At 42.6% G+C, this 19,891-nt stretch overlaps 1 protein-coding gene and 1 non-coding gene across 22 annotated transcripts in view; both read right to left on the reverse strand.

Annotated features, from left to right (window-relative positions):
* Positions 1–14,694, reverse strand: part of TIA1 (TIA1 cytotoxic granule associated RNA binding protein) — a 31,454-nt gene extending 16,760 nt beyond the window's left edge. For 6 of the 21 annotated variants that reach the window (XM_041755024.1, XM_041755025.1, XM_041755028.1 and 3 more), the window contains exon 1: positions 253–346. Coding sequence is in view for 12 of the 21 variants with exons in the window: in XM_041755010.1 (XP_041610944.1) it covers positions 253–351; positions 4,468–4,570; positions 12,741–12,793 (255 nt within the window). In the remaining 9 variants the exon portion in view is untranslated. Of the gene's footprint in view, positions 1–252; positions 352–4,467; positions 4,571–12,740; positions 12,846–14,381 lie in introns of those variants that run through there. The other 15 variants (XM_041755018.1, XM_041755012.1, XM_041755019.1 and 12 more) reach the window with 13 other exon arrangements.
* A 279-nt stretch (positions 14,695–14,973) lies between these two features.
* Positions 14,974–15,044, reverse strand: TRNAG-CCC. The gene has a single exon. It is a non-coding gene; the product is annotated as a tRNA-Gly (tRNA).
* Between the last annotated feature and the right edge of the window lie 4,847 nt (positions 15,045–19,891).

Genomic DNA, 19,891 nt, shown 5'->3' on the forward strand with positions numbered 1-19,891 from the left:
TAAACAAAATTGGGGGCGCCTGGGTGGCTCAGCTGGTTAAGTGTCTGGCTCTTAATTTCAGCTTAGGTCACAATCTCAGGGTTGTGAGATCATGTTGGGCTCTGCACTGAGTGTGGAGCCTGCTTGGGATTCTTTCTCCCTCTGACCACCTCACCACCCCTGCTTGTGTGCACAATTAATCAATCAATGGTAAACAAAACCATATACAACTTAAAATTTTCCAAGTCACCTTCTTTAAATATGACAGCTTACCTTACCCATTATCTTCCGCCCATTCATAGCAGCTAGCGCTGCAGCTGCATGACGATGCTCATAAAACTCCACAAAACAATATGGATCATTTCCAGCTGTCTGTTGAAGAAACACAAAAGCCAAATTTAAGTTGGATATTCCTATTATGTGAAGTTTTATATATCTCAAATATCAGGCCAAGGAGAATGAAGGGATCCGTTCCATAAGCAAATCTTTAGCTAAGTAAACACTTAAAAATGAATTGTTTTTATTTTTATTTATTTTTTAAAAGAACATTATCTTCTTCAAGTTATCCTATACTACTATATATAATTCAATCATGTATTAATGAGTTAAGTATCCTAACTATGGATGGGTGGATATCTAAGCTACACACATTCCCCATCATATAGTCATTTCTTTATGCAACAGATGTCATACAGATGTTAGTTAAGTTTGACTAGACTCTTATGCTTTCAAGTCTCAGTATTGGCTTTTAATCATCTTTACTCTCCCTTCCCTATCATATGTTACCATTTACTGCTATCCATGTACATATATTCTTGCTGCCTCTAAGTTGCTAAGTAGCAGAAAATATCAGCCAACCTTCCTAAACCTATTTCAGGCTCTGAAAACTGAAGAGGTTTTCTGGTAAATAAAGTTTTTAGAATAGATTGTAGAGTGCAGACTTTCTTTTTTTTTTTTTTTTTAATTTTTATTTATTTATGATAGTCACACAGAGAGAGAGAGAGGCAGAGACACAGGCAGAGGGAGAAGCAGGCTCCACGCACCAGGAGCCCGACGTGGGATTCGATCCCGGGTCTCCAGGATCGCGCCCTGGGCCAAAGGCAGGCGCCAAACCGCTGCGCCACCCAGGGATCCCGAGTGCAGACTTTCTGACATCAACTTTTGCCTTCAGCTTGGGGCCTGGTCCTGGAGTCCCGGGATCAAGTCCCACATCAGGCTCCCTGCATAGGGCCTGGGCCTGCTTCTCCCTCTGCCTGTGTCTCTCCCTCTCTCTCTCATGAATAAATAAATAAAATCTATAAATAAATAAATATAAAAATTTTAAATCAATCAAATAAAAATAAAAATTATCCTCTTTTCTGGTGTTCTAAGTAGTTGAGGTCTGATTAAGTATAGCTTGGCTGCTTTATTGTAAATTAAAGAAGCAGAAAAGAGGGACTCCCCAAGGGCTCAGTGGTTGAGCATCTGCCTTTGGGTCATGGCGTGATTCCAGTCCCTGGATCAAGTCCCACATTGGGCTCCCTGCATGGAGCCTGCTTCTCCCTCTGCCTATGTCTCTGCTTCTCTGTCATGAGTAAATAAAATTTAAAAAAAAAAAAAAAGGCAGAAAAAACACCCCATATTTTCCACCTATCTGCAACATACAAAATGACTTTCAAGTCCATTTTCAAGTTCTTTCCATAATCTCCTAAGCAGAATTATTAAAACAGGAAACTAATTCAAAAGACTAGAGTGATACCAGAATAAAGAGACTACTGTTTTATTTCAAGGATAATTAGCCATTTAAAAAAGTCACTAGCAATGATTTTTAAGAATGTTGAGTAAGCAGGCAACCACAAAATTTAATAGTGAGACAATCATTATTTTATTTAAGAAAACATTAAAGAGGGGTGCCTGGGTGGCTCAGGCAATTAAGCATGACTTAAGACCATAACCTTGGGGTCCTGGTATCAAGCCCTACAGTGGGCTCCACGCTCTCTCCCTCCCCCTTACAATCTCTCTCTAAATAAATAAAAATCTTTAAAAAAGTTAAAAAATATAAAAATGCTTTTAAAATTGCATAATTCAGAACACCTGGGTGGCTTAGTGGTTGAGCGTCTGCGTCTGCCTTCAGCTCAGAGCATAATCCTGAGTCCAGGGATTCAGCCCTGCATTGGGCTCCCTGAGAGAAGTTTGCTTCTCCTTCTGCCTGACTCTGCTTCTCATTCTGTGTCTCTCATGAATAAATAAAATCTTTAAAAAAAAATTGCATAAACTCAAACTAATGCTACACTTAATGGTAATTCTACTATAAAGGTCAGTTTTGTCAGATATTAGAATGTGGTTACACAAAGTAGCTTACACATCAGTATAATCAAATTATAAAGAATCTTATTTTTACTTAATTTGTACCCAGAAAAAAACTGTACTTTTTAGATTAAAAGATCCAAGGATTCATACTATCAAACTTTAGATTTCAGAGAGTATAAGATTCATAACTATGAACATAAGTCCAACAGTATGAATGGACTGGAATTTAGACTTGTCTTTTTATACATACTATGATTCAAGGTTAACAGCAATTACAGATGAATGTTGCAATGTTTTTCTATATGTTAAGGTCTGGTGGATGGGAAGTGCCACAATGCAAGAAAAACTTGAATCATGACACTTAAAAACACTTTCTCACACACACACATTTTCATAGTATATTATTTTTATTAAAGATTTTATCCATCCATCCATCCATGAGAAACCCAGAGAGAGAGAGTGCTGAGACACAGGCAGAGGGAGAAGCAGGCTCCCTGTAGGGAGCCCGATGTATGATTCGATTCCAGGACCCCGGGATCACGACCTGAGCTGAAGACAGATGCTCAACCACTGAGCCACCCGGGTGCCCCACAGTATATTATATATATATATATATTTTTTTTTAGAAGTGAGCATGACCTCCCATCCACCTTTTTTTTTTTTTTTAAATTTTATTATTTATTTATGATAGTCATAGAGAGAGAGAGAGGCAGAGACACAGGCAGAGGGAGAAGCAGGCTCCATGCACTGGGAGCCCGATGTGGGATTCGATCCCGGGTCTCCAGGATCGTGCCCTGGGCCAAAGGCAGGCGCCAAACCGCTGCGCCACCCAGGGATCCCCACAGTATATTATTTTTGACTCAATTCCCCAATGTGGGATCCCTGGGTGGCGCAACGGTTTGGCGCCTGCCTTTGGCCCAGGGCACAATCCTGGAGACCCGGGATCGAATCCCACATCGGGCTCCCAGTGCATGGAGCCTGCTTCTCCCTCTGCCTGTGTCTCTGCCTCTCTCTCTGTGTGTGACTATCATAAATAAATAAAAATTAAAAAAAACATTCCCCAATGTAATTGTAATAACTATTTCCAGATGAGCCAATCAACTGACATCACATACAAAACAAGTCTGATGCTTCAATGCACCTTAAAAGAAGAGCTTACATATAGCTCTTAAAAAAAAAAAAAGCAAAAAAAAAAAAAAAAGACTGTATTTATTTATTGGGGGGGGGGCGGTGGGAGCAGAGGGAAAGGAGAAGCAGATTCCTCACTGAGCAGGGAGCGTGACTTAGAACTCTATTCTGGGTATTCTGGGATCATTATTTGAGCAGAAGGCAGACACTTAACCCACTGACTGAGCCACCCAGGTGCCCCCTACACACAATTCTTATTTGCTCTAAAAATGATTAATTCTATTCTCTTCCTCCTTTATTTATTACTAAAATAAGTTTAATTCAGTGGCTAAGACATTTATTTATTCTTTGAAAAGATTTTATCTATTTATTTGAGACACAGAGAGAGAGGCAGAGACACAGGCAGAAAGAGAAGCAGGCTCCATGCAGCGAGCCCGACATGGGACCCGATTCCAGGTCTCCAGGATCATGCCCTGGGCTGAAGGCTGCACTAAACCACTGAGCCACCCAGGCTGCCCTAAGACTGATTTAAATTCACTAAAATTACTAGTAATTCAGACTGTATAAACTATTTTTTTTAATGAATGATGCTACAATGTTTAAGATTATTTTTTTTTAGTAATCTCTATACCCAGCATGAGGCTTAAACTCAAATCCCAAGATCCAAAGTTGTATGCTCTTCTAAGTCTGGCACCCCAGTATAAATTAAGAGTTCCTGAAAGAGGGGCATCTAGCTGGCTCAGTTGGTAGAGCATGTGACTCTTGACCTCAAGGTCATGAGTTTAAGCCCCACATTGGACTAGAGCATACTTTAAAAACAAACAACAAAAAAAGTATTCCTGGGGATCCCTAGGTGGCTCAGCAGTTTAGCGCCTGCCTTTGGCCCAGGGTGAGATCCTGGAGACCCAGGATCACGTGCCCCGTCAGGCTCCCTGCATGGAGCCTGCTTCTCCCTCTGCCTATGTCTCTGCCTCTCTCTCTCTCTCTCTCCCTCTCTCTATCATGAATAAATAAATAATAAAATCTTTAAAAAAAAAAAAAAAAAAGAAGAAAGTTAACTAAGTAAAATACCCTTACATCCATAATCATTTTGCAGTTTTTACAAGGTCCGATCTGGCTAAAGAGCTGGAGAATTAGAGCTTCCGTTACGTCTCTGGAAAGGTTGCCAACATATCTGAAACACAAAGAAAAACAACTTACCATTTTAAATTTGCTTTTTTTGCATCAGTTTCTAAAAGTTGCTTACTGAAAAGGAAATTCTGGGATTCAAAGCAGATGTATGACACACTACTTGTAAATACAGTGACACCACTAATAAAGGGGATTCGTGTGTGTTTAGTCAAGATTTTGCAAATTACACCTGTTGTTTCTAAGTCTGTAGGCTTACAGGTCTTAGGAAGACATGCTTAAAAAAAATCTCAAATGAATCATTAGATGTATAGAATATTTTATACAATCAATCATGGAAAGTTCTGCAATTATTTCTACTTCCACAGTATTACTGAGAACATTAAGATGCTCTCAATTTTTAATTCACACAATTCCCTTTACACTATCCAGTTTAGGTATTATTGGTTTACACAATAAATATACTTTTGAAAAATCATATCACTTATCAAGTGTAGCACATGGTCAGAGATGGGAAACCTTTCCATGAAGAATAGAAGGATTCCAGGAGAGGCTTTTAACAGATAATATGCGTTGGTGACTAACAAACTTAATTAGCATAAATAGTGTATTACAAAACCACATGATTGGGATAATCTTTTAAAAAGACTTTATAAATATATTTTCAAAATGGGACTTTGAAATGAGATTACTTCTAGACCTGTTAAGAGTTGGAGGTTTATCACTTTTTTTAAAAGCAGCTCCAGACCCAATGTGGGGGCTTTAGCTCAGACCCTCAGATTGAGTCAGATGCTCTACCAACTGGGCCACCCAGAGGTGCCCCTGAGGTTTATCACTTCTGATATCAGAATGTAGTCTCCCAACAACTGTAGTTTCTCATTGTTCTGCAAAGAATCCTTCAGAGAATGTAATGAAAGGTATAGACTTTCTCCCCAGAAAAATAAACATCCACAAATTCCAGGAAGTATGGATCCAATTCTTTCTTTCTACTTACCCACTTAATAGATACACAGTGAGTGCTTACTTTGAAGGCACTGGAACAGGGTAAAATTGCAAAAGGAGAAGAGCTGAGTCTTAAGGGAACAACATCTAAAGATCAGGTAATGATACTCAAAAATCAACTGAAACATCTACAGCCAACAATTTTTCTAGTGTTGGAGGCTACTATTACATCATGTCCTTATTCTGGATGTCTGTAATTAAAGGGAAAGAATTAAGCATTTATCTTGCTTTGAGGAGAAACTCCAATGTAGCATAATCGAATAGCTCTAGTTGATGAGAGAAAAACTCTTCTTTACAGAAAAATGCTAGCCAATTAAGTGTAGAGAGGATTAAATTAGTAAACAATATGTAAGTCCTACTGAAATGATTAACTCAAGCAAGAATCAGTAATGGATGCAAAACCATTAGGTGAAAGGATGGTGTGAAAATGGATACTTGCAAGTTGGCAGAGTTATTAAACAAATTACTAAAATTGCAAATGGAAAACTCTACCTTAAAAAAGAAAGCTTTGGCTGGGATCCCTGGGTGGCGCAGTGGTTTGGTGCTTGCCTTTGGCCCAGGGCGCGATCCTGGAGACCCGGGATCGAGTCCCACATCAGGCTCCCAGTGCATGGAGCCTGCTTCTCCCTCTGCCTGTGTCTCTGCCCCCCCCCCCATAAATAAATAAATAAATAAATAAATAAATAAATAAATAAATAAATAAATAAATAAATAAATCTTAAAAAAAAAAAAAGAAAGAAAGAAAGCCTTGGCCGATTCAAACTTTAAATCATTTTATGGATAACATTTACATGTACAATATATATTATACAGTAGTACCTATGAAATATTCAAATAGAAAAGCTCTAACCTGGGCAGCCTGGGGGGCTCAGCGGTTTAGCACCGCCTTCAGCCCAGAGCCTGATCCTGGAGACCCTGCATGGAGCCTGCTTCTCCCTCTGCCTGTGTTTCTGCCTCTATCTCTCTGTGTCTCTTGTGAATAAATAAATAAAATCTTAAAAAAAAGAAAAAAAAAAAGCTCTAACTTGAATCTAGTCAAGCTTATATTTAAACTTAAGTTTATGGGATATTGGGCATATAAAACAATTGTATAAATTCAGATGTGGAACATTATGTAAGACCACTTGATCTCTTTAAAAAATTGTCCTTTTTTTTTTTAAAGAGAAGACTGTTCTTGCTTAAGAGAAATCTGAAGGACAATGACAACCAAATGCAATGACTAATCCTTGACTATAACCTAGAGTTGGGGAGAAGGGTTAACTTTTTCTTGGAGAATTCTAATTAATTTAAAAGGAGTGAGGGAAATCACCATTAAACCAGCACAATAGCTGAGTGAAATAAGTCAATCGGAGAAGGACAAACAGTGTATGTTCTCATTCATTTGGGGAAAATAAATAATAGTGAAAGGGAATATAAAGGAAGGGAGAAGAAATGTTGGGAAATACCAGGAAGGGAGACAGAACATAAAGACTCCAAACTCGGGGAAACGAACTAGGGGTGGTGGAAGGGGGGAGGAGGGCGGGTGTTGGAGGGGAATGGGTGACGGGCACTGAGGTGGACACTTGACGGGATGAGCACTGGGTGTTTTTCTGTATGTTGGTAAATTGAACACCAATAAAAATTAATTAAAAAAAAAAAAACCAGCACAATAATAACTGCTACTGATGAGATCCACCATGGATCTTTTAGTTGATGCAAAATTTTAAGGAGATATAGGGTATGTGTAGAGCCTCAGAATATCTCCTCTAAAATATTAAATATTTTAAATTAAATATTTTAACCCATGAATTATTTTAACATATGTCCAAACCTCTCTCTATGAAGTGAAGCTTAATTCCCCTCTTCTTGAGTGTAGATTAGTCTTAGTCACTCAATTCTAATTAATAGTGTTGGGGCGGGGTTGAGGTGGGGAGTAGTCACTGTACAGTGAGGAAACACTACCTTCTCAAGAGTGTCACAGTCATGAAAGGCATCTCCTCACATGTTAAAGGAGAGTAGAGATATAACAACTAAATGCAATATAGTATCTTAGACTGGATCCTGGGATAGAAAAAGGACATTAGCAAAAAACAAAACAAAACAAAACGAAACTGGGGATACTGGAATAAACCTTGTAGTTAATAGTATTGAACAATATCAATTTCTAGTTTGGTAACTATCCCATGGTTATGTAAGATGTCAACATTAAGGGAACCTGCGTGAAGGTTACATGGGAACTCTGTACTAACTCTACAAGCCTTCTAGGTCTATTTTCATCCAACTCTTATGCTTATAAGAAAATCTCAGGGGCGCCGGTGGCTCAGTTGGTGAAGTATCTGGCTTCAGCTCAGGTAATGATCCTGGGGTCCTAAAATGGAGTCCTGCATCAGGCTCCTTCCTCCACAGGGAGCCTGCTTCTCCCTCTGCCCCTCCCATCAATCAATCAATCAATCTTAAAAAAGATAATCTCAGGATTGCATATGCCTAAATGAAAAAAACGGCTCTTCTGAAAATTTAATTTTAACATCTACTTCGGTAAAGCTAGATAATCTAGTGACAAGTGGGCAGTATTCAGGGAGCTGAAATTCTATTATCTACTCTGCAAAACTGTCTAATTTTCTGAGAAATATTTCGAGTGGTATTACCTACTTGAAGATATGTATTTTTTTTAATGCTACTTTAAAAAGCACTAAGGTTTGTATTACTCTACAATTGTCTATTTAATGTGATTTGTTGTATACTGTAAGCTCCAGGAGCCTCCATCAATTAACTCTACATACACTTGCTTAGAGAACAGCTCTTCAGGGGAAGTTATACAAAAAAGTTGCTCTCAACCTTCAACACCATTACAATACACTACAAGTAACGTATGTAACATTTTCTTATCAAAGAAATCAAATGACAAAATCTCTTTTCCTTCCTCATACAAATAAAAATAATCCACTAGAGCATTTTTACCAGTAAATTAACCATTAATAGCTATCTCAAAAATTTTAGAAGCAACTTAATGTGACTGCCTTCCAAATCTATTTGCTAAATAAATATTAATCTAAAACAGAGAACCCGGGCAGCCCCGGTGGCGCAGCGGTTTGGTGCCGCCTGCAGCCCAGGGTGTGATCCTGGAGAGCCAGGATAGAGTCCCATGTCAGGCTCCTTGCATGGAGCCTGCTTCTCCCTCTGCCTGTGTCTCTGCCTCTGTGTGTGTGTGTATGTCACTCATGAATAAAGAAAATCTTTAAAAAATATAAAAATAAAAAATAAATAAATAAAACAGAGAACCCAAATTTGAAAAATGCAGATTGCTTTTATACTCATGATACTTTCAGTGGAAAAATAAACAAGTGCCCTATACAAAAGTTCATTCTCATCTTTATACATGTTTCTTTAGCTGTTCCATGCTTTGTTACATTCTGTTGTTTCTGAAGCCAAAGTATTTCCTATTAACACCACAGATTTAAGTTATAGGTGCAGTAGATTATTTTTTGGGAGGTGCTGCCAAACAAATATCTTCCTTCCTATTTTTAGAGAAATCCTCACTCTATGACAGAGGCTCACTTCTCTACAGAAGCTGAAAAGGCTTGATATGGTTTTGTAGACTCCCTGGCATATGATCTAGGTTAGATGTGATTAGAGAAACCCATCCTGAACGAAGACAACAAAGATAGGGCTTAAAGAAGCAGAGACTGAATGAAGAAAACCCACTTTGGTGGCAAACAGCAGTGGAGTCCCATGTCCAGTGAAAGTGGAAGCTGTGGTCCTCAGTGGATGTAGTAGTAGCACCCTTTCTGGGATCTTCTGTGGCTTGATAAGGACTGTGGGCCTGACAGTTGCCTCGCTTTCCTAAACTTTCTCTTTCCTCTTTCTCTTTCTTTCTTAAGATTTTATTTATTCATGACAGGCATAGAGAGAGGGAGAGATGTAAGCAGAGGGAGAAGCAGGCTCCCTATGGGGAGCTTAATACAGGACTCCATCCCAGGACCCCAGATCACAACAGGAGCCAAAGGCAGATGCTCAACCACTAAGCCACCGAAGTGCCCCTCCTGAACATTTTCTAAGCCAGGTTCCATAAATTTCCTGTATATGTGGGAACGTCCAATATCTTGTTTTTATAAATACCTTTTATGCTTAAACTTTTTTGCTCCTTACATTAAAAAAAAAAAATCCCAACCAATTAAAAAACTGATATTGGGGGATGCCTGGGTGGCTCAACGGTTGAGCAACTGCCTTTGGCTCAGGGGGTGATCCCCATCCCAGGATCGAGTCCCACATTGGGCTCCCTGCAGGGAGCCTGCTTCTCCCTCTATGTCTCTGCCTCTCTGTGTCTCTCATGAATAAATACATAAAATCTTAAAAAAAAAAAAAAAAACTGATATTGGAGCAGTGGCAAGCCAAGGTTCCCTATCATGTCTATTGGACCACTAAACAAAAATATGATTTTTTTACATTTAAGTTTTTATTTTTCAAAATGCGGTTTGGTTTTTTTTTTTTTTTGGTTTGGTTTTTTTTTTTTTGGTTTGGTTTTTTTTTAAGATTTTATTTATTTATTCATGAGAGAGAGAGACAGAGACAGAGAGAGAGACAGAGAGAGGCAGAGACACAGGCAGAGAGGGAGAAGCAGGCGCCATGCAGGGAGCCTAATGTGGGACTTGATCCCAGGTCTCCAGGATCACGCCCTGGGGCTGAAGGCAGTGCTAAACCGCTGGGCCACCGGGGCTGCCCTTAAGATATACCCCCCTCCTTTTAGCTGTTTTTTTTTTAGCTGTTCCAAGGACTTGTTGTTAACAGCATGGATTAAAGTATCCCATGTTATGTATTGTATCACCACTGAGATTATGTACCCCAATCTTGTGCAGAACTGGAAAGTAGAGGGATCCCTGGGTGGCGCAGCGGTTTGGCGCCTGCCTTTGGCCCAGGGCGCGATCCTGGAGACCCGGGATCGAATCCCACGTCGGGCTCCCGGTGCATGGAGCCTGCTTCTCCCTCCACCTGTGTCTCTGCCTCTCTCTCTCTCTCTCTCTCTCTCTCTGACTATCATAAATAAATAAAAAATTAAAAAAAAAAAAAGAACTGGAAAGTAGAGAGGACAGCAAGAGTAAGTGTTGAAACAACTGGACTTCCACGGACTAAAAAGGTCTTCCTTGAGTAACTGGATAAAAATGAATACAGATTGTACATTAGCTAGCAATATTGTATCAATGTAGGCTACTTAATGACAATTGTATTATAGTTATGTAAGAGAATGACCTTGTTCTTAGGAAATATATAGTAAAGTACTTAGGCCTGAAATGTCATGTCTTTTTAAATGGTTCATCAAAAAAGAATATACCTAAATAAGGCAAATTTGGCTATTAGCAACTGGGTAAATCAGATAAAAGGTACCTGAGTTCTAGTATTTTTTTGTTATTTTTCTGGTTTTTAATTTTTTTTTAAAGATTTATTTATTCATTTATGATAGAGATAGAGAGAAAGAGAGGCAGAGACACAGGAGGAGGGAAAGTAGGCTCCTTGCCAGGAGCCCGACGTGGGACTCGATCCCGGGACTCCAGGATCACTCCCTGGGCCAAAGGCAGGTACCAAACCGCTGAGCCACCCAGGGATCCCCTGGTTTTTAATTTTTCAAAATAAAAAGCTACCTGGGAAGTTAACACGACAGTCCTGCCAGGGATAGGATCTCATATCAGTTTAATACATATTTTTGAAGCTGACAACTCAATTCAAATAGTTATAAAATTGGAATCTAAAACATTTACAATATTCATTTTTATTAGTATAGCTCTAGAAAATTCAACTGACAGTAAAAATTTACAAAGCAGAATGTTGTATTGGGTTTGTTTTGAGCTGTAATCACTGTATAAAAATGCAAATTTTGATTATGAAGTTTCTGTGAAAAGCATGAATAGGTTTTTATTTAATGATATATTCCTTAAGAGTAGAGATTTTCAGTGGGGCACCTGGATGGCTTAGTTGGAAGAGCATGCAAACTCTTGATCTTGGGGTCATGAGTTTGAGCCCCAGGTGGGATACAGAGATTACTTAAGTAAACTCTTAAAAAAAAAAAGAGAGAGAGAGATTTTCATTTTTACTCATACTATATATCTAGTATCAAGAGCACTGCCTGGAATATTTTAAGTAATCTATAAATAACTGTCAAAGAGGCTCTCTCAGAATTACTTTTGAACAATTTCAAACTGTTTTAAAATTATCCCATTTTGCCTGACTCTAATTTACAGGGAAATGTGTATGTTTTTTACTAATTAGGAAATTATGTGCAAATGGTACACCAGCAGCATAACCTTACTATTATTCAAACACTTGTCACTTTTCTGATAGCTGAAACTTTTTAGATGATTGGTATTACACATTTTTAAGGAAATCTACTTATTACTGACTTCATTCTCACACCCCACATAAAGTCTATAGGTAAGTCCTGTTGCTCTATTTTCAAAATATACCCAAATCCAACCACTTCTCACAGTATGTCTCCAAAGTACTGCTGACACTGGCCATCTCTAGCTTAACATGCTGCTCTCTCATCTGTGGCAAATGAAGTTATTTCCTCTAAGGCATTTCCATAGACAGGTAATACAGAGATGTGACTACCTTTTCCTCAAGAATGAATGAAATCCTGATTCACTGCTTAGAATTAACTGTACCAGCTTTTAAGACAAATGTACTGATCACTTACTACAGACTGAACACTGTGCTAGAAAAAGAAACATAATGAAAGACCCTGACTTGCAGGGTCATTAAAACAAACGTTTTATATTAAAAGTAAAAACACTGCTGGGAAACCTTAGGGATTAACACCTACTCGAGTCTTATCAAGTCTGGTTTCACCCGAAGAATGAGGAGTTTTGGTTGAGGGAGGCAAAAGGGAGACCACAGGCAGTCAGAACGGGGACTACAGTGGGGAGGAATTGCTGGATGGGGGTGTCCTAGGGAAGAACAGGAAGCACGTCCAGCTCTAAGTGTCAGGACTTGGGGACAGGAGGGTTGCGGATGATGAACAGAAAGGTCTATGACTCTGGGTGAGTTACTTAAGACTTTTAAGCTTTGCTTTTCCTCAGCTGCAAAGTGGACTCTTTACTGCAGTTCTGATGAAGATTAAACAAGCATGTAAAGCATTTAACACAGAACCTGACAATCGTAAGCATTTAATAAGTGAATAAAGTTTCTTTCATGATTTCTCCTGCAATGGTTGGTCCCCTGTCCCCAAGCTAGTACAATTTAACTACCTGCTTTTGTAGACTGGCCTGAGAGAGCTGAGGTTGTCTTCATTATTTGACATTCCCAAATCAACGTAATAAAAAGGTTAAGTTCCCAGATATTTCTGGCAGTTTCTGAAATCAAAATTTCACAATCATACGAGAATCTTAGATTCAACGACATTAATAAAAGATGATCAGCGCTTAATCCAATATGCTGCTGGCTGTCGCTACTTCTGGCAAAAAGAGGCAGGGGGAGAAAATGGTTCCCGTCGGCCGCGCCCGGGGAACCGGGCTCCGGGGACACTGATCTGTAGGTACGACCGTCTCTCAGAGAACAAGGGACGCCCACTAATTCTTGCGCCCTGTTGAAAAGACACTGAAGGTGACAGTGGGACAAACTGGCCACAAGTTTACTCGTCTACTGAGAAACAAGTGCGACTCGATCTCTCACAGCCGATTAAAAACGGGAAACTTATCAGAGTGGAACAAAAAACAAAACAACAACCGTCGCGTTGTCCTCCCGACGGCGCTAACGCCTCTGAAGTGGCGGAGAGAAACCTAAGGTCGCGTCTCTAACGCGTGGAGCGTGTCCCATCGCCCGCCCGCCCAGGGCGCGGACGCGGGGCCGGGTCCGCAACCCCTCCTCGAGGCCTCTTCTTTAGAGAAAAGCCACGAGAACACTCCGGGGGACAAAGGGCGCGCGGCCCGGAGACACCGCAGCGGCGGTCGTTCCCCGCGAGCCCCCTGCCCGGGGCGGTGGGGGGGGGGGTGTTTACCACCTGTTGCTCCGTGAACCCCGCCCGCCCGTGGGGCGCCGGGTCGACCCCCGAGGGAGCAAGCGGAGACATAGACGCACTCGGTCCGCTTCCCCCGGCGGGACAGAGATGCGCCTCCGGGACAGACCTCCAATTTTGAATGTGTGTGTGTGTGTGTCTGTGTTTAAAGCAGCCTTACTATCCTCAGGGCGTCGGGCGTGTGGGCCCTTCGGCCGCGGAGGGAGCTGGACGGGCACCGTGGGACGGGCATGCAGACGGGCACCCGGACGGACACCCGGACCGGCACCGTGGGACGGGCATGCGGACGGGCACCGTGGGACGGGCACCGGGACAGACACCCGGACGGGCACCGTGGGACGGGCACCCGGGCGGGCACCGGGACAGACACCCGGACGGGCACCGTGGGACGGGCACGCGGACGGGCACCGGGACAGACACCCGGACGGGCACCGTGGGACGGGCACCCGGACGGGCACCGGGACAGACACCCGGACGGGCACCGTGGGACGGGCACGCGGACGGGCACCCGGACCGGCACCCTGACGGGCACCCGCTCCCTCTCCGGGCGGCGGCCGCGAGCGCCAAGTTCAGGCCGCCGAGGACCGAGGACAAGCCTTCTCCGGGGAGCACCCCGCGGCGGGAGAGTGTCCGGGGCAGGCCGAAGTAGAAGCGGGGAGAGCCGGGAGGCGGCTGTGCCGAGGGGGAGGGACCGGTCGAGGGCGCGGGGGGCCGGGAGGGACCTCGCGGGAGGCCGGGCTGCGCCCCTGAGGCCCCGCCGCCCCCCGGAGCGCCCCTCCCCCCGGCGGCCGCAGAACAAAGGGCGCGGCGCGCGCGGGCCCCAGGCCGCCCCGGGCCCCCCGCCCTCCCGCCCCGGTCGCGGCCCCGGACTCACAGAGTCTTGGGCATCTCGTCCTCCATGGCTGCTGCGGTCGCGCCGGCGCCTCGCGGTCCAGCTCCCTACCCTCTGCCACCTCCCGGGTCCTCGGAGCGGCTGCGGCCGCGGGGAGCGGGGCTGCTCGGCCGCCCGGGGCTTCCTCCGCCGCCTCCTTCCGCGGCAGTTCGCCCAACGGCCGCGAGCAGCGCGAACAATGAAGCCCCAGGACAAGATGGCGGCGAGCCCGGCGCTCAGGAGCAGCCCGCGGAGCGACCGGGCCGCGCAGGCGCAGAACCGTCCTGCACTTTCAACCCCGCTCGGGCCGCGGGTTCACTGGTTGCGCAGCCGCTGTGCTGCCGGCCCCGCGGGTGGGTCAGACTGCGCAGGCGTGAGGGCTGGCTGCTTAGGGACCTGCCTCAAGGTTTTTTTTTTTTTTTTTTTTTTTTTTGTCTTCCAGCTCTGGATTCGGGGGTTTGCACAGTGATTGATAACGAAATAAAAACCCTCGTGGAACTGAAAAATTCTCAATGTTACCCGAGGAGGGAAGACTTAGCTAAACGGCTAAACCCACCGCGTGTTAAGGATGGTTGGGAACCAGAAAAAACGCACGTGCGCCGCCCGGGAATCGAACCCGGGTCGCAAGAATGGGAATCTTGCATGATACCACTACACCAGCGGCGCTGTTGGGCACTGGCCTCGCTCAAATCTTTTAGGACTAAATACACGCAAACGATTGTGCTTGCAAGAGGATGACGTTTGTTCATTTAAAAAATGGTTTATTGGAAAAAAAATAAAAAATAAAAAAATGGTTTATTGGGAAAAAAATAATAAAATAAAATAAAAATAAAGATGGTTTATTGAGTCAAAAATCTGCTGTTTTCTCATTGATGTAAGAAAGGATCTTACCTTCCCTCATCCCAAAACAGTTGAACGGCTATTCCTATTCCACTAAGTTATTGTTCATTAACGTTAAGTGAGAAGAATTTGTCTTGTTAGTAACCAAATTTTGGAGAGCCAGGAAAATATTTTCAGATTTTTCCCCCCCTTGGTGCACTCAATGCAGTTTGGAATTTTTTTTTTTTTTTTTAGTTTGGAAAATATTTAAGAAAGTTATTTAATGCAAACCGGTCAAAGGATCCTAAATCTAAATGAGTCAAAAGATACATAAATTTCAAAAAAAAAAAAAAAGAAGAAGAAGAAGAAGAAATATAAATTTCAGTCCTCCTCGAAGAGGGGGGACATTTAGGACTCTGAAATGTGGTGCGGTGTAATTATGACGCATTTCGTGTTGTATTTTATAAACGATGTGAAATATCTTTAAATAAAGGAGAATGTACACGTCCAAAAACGTGATGTCCTCTTTAGGACAGTTTCTTTAGACTTCACCTTAAGATTTCTATGTTTGGACTTGTCTTTAGAATCTGGGGCATGTTCTTTGATTTTACTCAAAAGAGATCAAATATTAGTCTTTTAAGGATGAATAAGACAAGTGTTAATGGTGGGTAATATATTTTTTAAGTAGCTTTTTGAAGTGTACAGTTTAGTGGTTTTTAGTTTATTCACAGATTTGCAACCATTACTATGATCAATTTTAGAACTCTCTCATCACTCCAAAAAAGAAATTCTTACCAATTAGCAGTCACTCTCCATTCTCCACCCCACCCGACTTCCTACACACTAATCTGTCTCTATAGATTTGCCTATTCTGGGGATTTCATATAAATGGAATCATGCAATATGTGATTCTTTGTGACTGGCTTTTTTCACTTAGCATTATGCTTTTATGGTTCATACAAGTTGTAGCATGTATCAATAGATCATTCTTTTGCCAAATAAAATTCCATTGTACAGATTGTAACACAAGTATCTTTTAAGCTTTAAAATCTTTTTTTTTTTTTTTTTAAGATTTTATTTATTTGTTCATGAGAGACACAGAAAGAGAGGCAGAGAGACACAGGCAGAGGGAGAAGCAGGCTCCATGCAGGGAGCCTGACTTGGGACTTGATCCCAGAACTCCAGGATGATGGCCTGGGTCAAAGACAGATGCTCAACTGCTGAGCCACCCAGGCATCCCTTAAGCTTTAAAATGTTTATGAAAAAAAAAAAAGAAAGAAAAAAATAAATAAAAAGGAAAAAAAATAAAATATGAAAACTTTATTATTTTGTTATATAAGTTTTAAATTGTTATATAGGGATCCCTGGGTGGCACAGCGGTTTGGCACCTGCCTTTGGCCCAGGGTGCGATCCTGGAGATCCGGGATTGAATCCCACATCAGGCTCCCGGTGCATGGAGCCTGCTTCTCCCTCTCTCTCTCTCTCTCTCTCTCTCTCTCTCTCTTTGTGTGACTATCATAAATAAATTTAAAAAAAAATTTTTTTTAAATTGTTATATATTTTAAGTATATATTTGCACAACACCATATAATTATTTACATTAATTTATATATTATATTAAATATAAATATATAAATACACAAATATGCAATTTTAATATATGTGTTAACATGTACATTGTATATTGAAGTTTTAAAGTTATAAAACTAATACAGGCTCACTATCACAAGTGAGCCAATATAGATAAATAAGGAAAAGAGTAATAATTCCCTCCTTCTCTCCCTCTTGAGGTAATTAATGTTAACAAATCAATCAGTAAGCTTTCACATCTCATTTTATAATCAAACAAATGCACATGTATATAAGTACTTGGGATTTTTATTTTTAAAATGTGAGGGAAATGCGGTTAGTCCCTGGATATTACTTCGCAATTTTCATTTCTCAAACTTACATCATAGGTATTCCAGGTTCAGTCAATACTGATCTAATTTATTGGTTTTTTGGTAGGTGCAAAATAGTACACAGAACGAATGTGCCAGTTTAGTCAGTATTTTTTTTTTTATTATTTATGATAGTCACAGAGAGAGAGAGAGAGAGGCCAGACTCCATGCACCAGGAGCCCGACGTGGGACTCGATCCCGGATCTCCAGGATCGCGCCCTGGGCCAAAGGCAGGCGCCAAACCGCTGCGCTAACGAGACTGCCCAGAACTATAGATTTAAGTGTTATCAAAGATAAGCAAAGACTGAACTAAAGTTTTACTTTTTTTTTTTAATTTTTATTTATTTATGATAGCCATACAGAGAGAGAGAGAGAGGCAGAGACAGAAGCAGAGGGAGAAGCAGGCTCCATGCACCGGGAGCCCAACGTGGGATTCGATCCCGGATCTCCAGGATCGCGCCCTGGGCCAAAGGCAGGCGCCAAACCTCTGCGCCACCCAGGGATCCCTAAAGTTTTACTTTTAATCGGTAATACACTAATAAATAAAATCTGGGGGGAAAAAGTCGATAATACACTATGGCAGTACGGAAGAGTGCATTGTAAACCGAGGTTGCCTGCAGTTTGTACCGATGTGACCTGGCATCTTGAGGGGGAATGTAGGGATGGGGATGGGGATGAGCAGGGGCCCTGCAGAGTCCAGAAAGTGAACGACGACAAAATTTGAGAGAAAGGGTGGTAACCGGTGATTCTCAGTTGGGCTCCTGCCCTCGCAGAGGCTGGGAGTCGGGCTCTCGGGTCAGGGGTTGCTGGAACACACAGTGCAGCCTTGGCAGCCTTGAGTTTTCTAGACAGGCCCTGTAAAGGTACTGGGGCCCTCCCGAGGACACCGCTTTGAGCTGCTAGAAAATGTTAGTGTTCTGTGCGAGTCTCAATAGGCTAAGGCCTGCCCAGCGGAGAAGTTTGCCCAGAGGAGCCTGGCTCGACTTCGGTCAAGGAGACAACCTTAGTGTTTAGTCTCCTACGGGGGAGTCTGCTTTTTTGAACTGCGCCGTATGGATGTTTGCTGTATCGCCTTATTATTGCTCTTCACATGTTCGATGACATTTTTCCTCCGTGATCCTTTTGGAAACCTCCTGGGGTGTCAGGGGCAGTGTTATTTTGAAAGGGCAAGAGCGCGGAATGAGAGAGCCTCTGCCCCCCTTCCACTTCGCTGTCCCTCCCCGAGTGTCCTTTCAGTGAACTCCTTCCCCAGGTTTCAGCCGCAGCAGTGGAAGCTTCCAAAGCTGACACCCGTGTCAGGGTCACTCACACGGTCAGTCCTCATCAACCAACAAACCTTTATTGAGGGCCGAGTAGCTTAAGGCACTGATAATTACTTGTGGGGATAATGTAGTTTGGACAGAAGACAGAGTTTAGTTCTTTCTTTGTAATTTCTAGATGTAGTGAAGACTGCGGCTCACTCTTCATGTTTTTACGTTCTTGACTAGGAGTCTTCGTTTCCTGTAGAGTTTGCATCTTGTTCCATTAATACCACCTTCACTCCGTCTTTCTTTCTCTGCTCTGTTGGCCTCCTTGCTGTTCCTCAAACATACAGGTATTCTCTTTACACCGAAAGCTCTTTCCCCAGGTGCTGACCCCCTCCCTCACTTCCTGCAAGCCTTTGCTCAGATGCTCTCCTGCTCGGCGAGGCCTACCGCCCACCCTGTTTAAAACTGCAAGCCATTCCCCATTCCTCTTACCCTGCCCTCCGTAACACATCATTTGTTTATTCTGATTAACATGTGTCCCTCCACTAGACTGTCTGCCTCATTAAAATAAATATTTTTAAAAATCCATTTTGTAGGGCACCTGGGTGCCCCAGTGGTTGAGTGTCTGCCTTTGGCTCAGCGTGTGAGCCCGGGGTCCTGGGATCGAGTCCCGCATCCGGCTCCCTGCATGGTGCCTGCTTCTCAACCTCTGCTGTGTCTTTCCCCCTCTCTCTGTATGTCTCATGATTAAAATCTTAAAAAAAAAATCTGTTTTATGTGGAGGCTGATAAAAATTACAGTACAGCCATCTTAGGTCCCTGCGAATAAGAGCTGAACTTTAAGGGGAAAAACTGCAGAATATCCTCAACATCCTCGGCAGGTAATCCCATGTCAGAAAGATAACAGAGCTCAGAATTGCCCTCGGCAGAGAATCCCATATCAGAAAGACAACAGAGCCCATGCCCGTGGTAGAAAGTCCCATCTTAGAATTCTTCCATCCCTCCTGGAAATCCCCTAGACCAGCCTATAAAAAACCCAGCTGTAACCCACTTCGGGGTCCAAGTCCCTGCTCCGCTGTGTCGGGTACACTTGGGCCCAAGCTCGAGCTTGCTAATAAACCCTCGTGCGCTTGCATCGGTGTCGGCTCCTTGGTGGTTTCAGATTCGCAATCTTGGGCACAACATTTCGCACTGGTTTTTCTCAAGCACCTACAACACCGCTTGCCACTTAGGAGGAAGTCATTAACTATTTGTCCAATGAGTGAATGCTTTTTGCCCTGGGTTTTACACTCCCTCTTTCCACATTCACTCTTTCTTTTTATCTGACTTATTTTCTTTCCATCCACGCTGTTCTTCATGTCCACATACGGGTTTTTTGTTTTGTTTTGTTTTCTTTCTTTGGGGGGGGGGAGGAGGGTGGAAGTGGGGTATTGTACTTGCAGAATGGGATCTTACGATGCTCATCACTCAGCCACTAGGTTTTCTCACCTAAGGATACCAGGATAGTG

This window comes from Vulpes lagopus, chromosome 5 (genome assembly GCF_018345385.1).
Source record: "Vulpes lagopus strain Blue_001 chromosome 5, ASM1834538v1, whole genome shotgun sequence".
Classification (NCBI taxonomy): Eukaryota; Metazoa; Chordata; class Mammalia; order Carnivora; family Canidae; genus Vulpes; species Vulpes lagopus.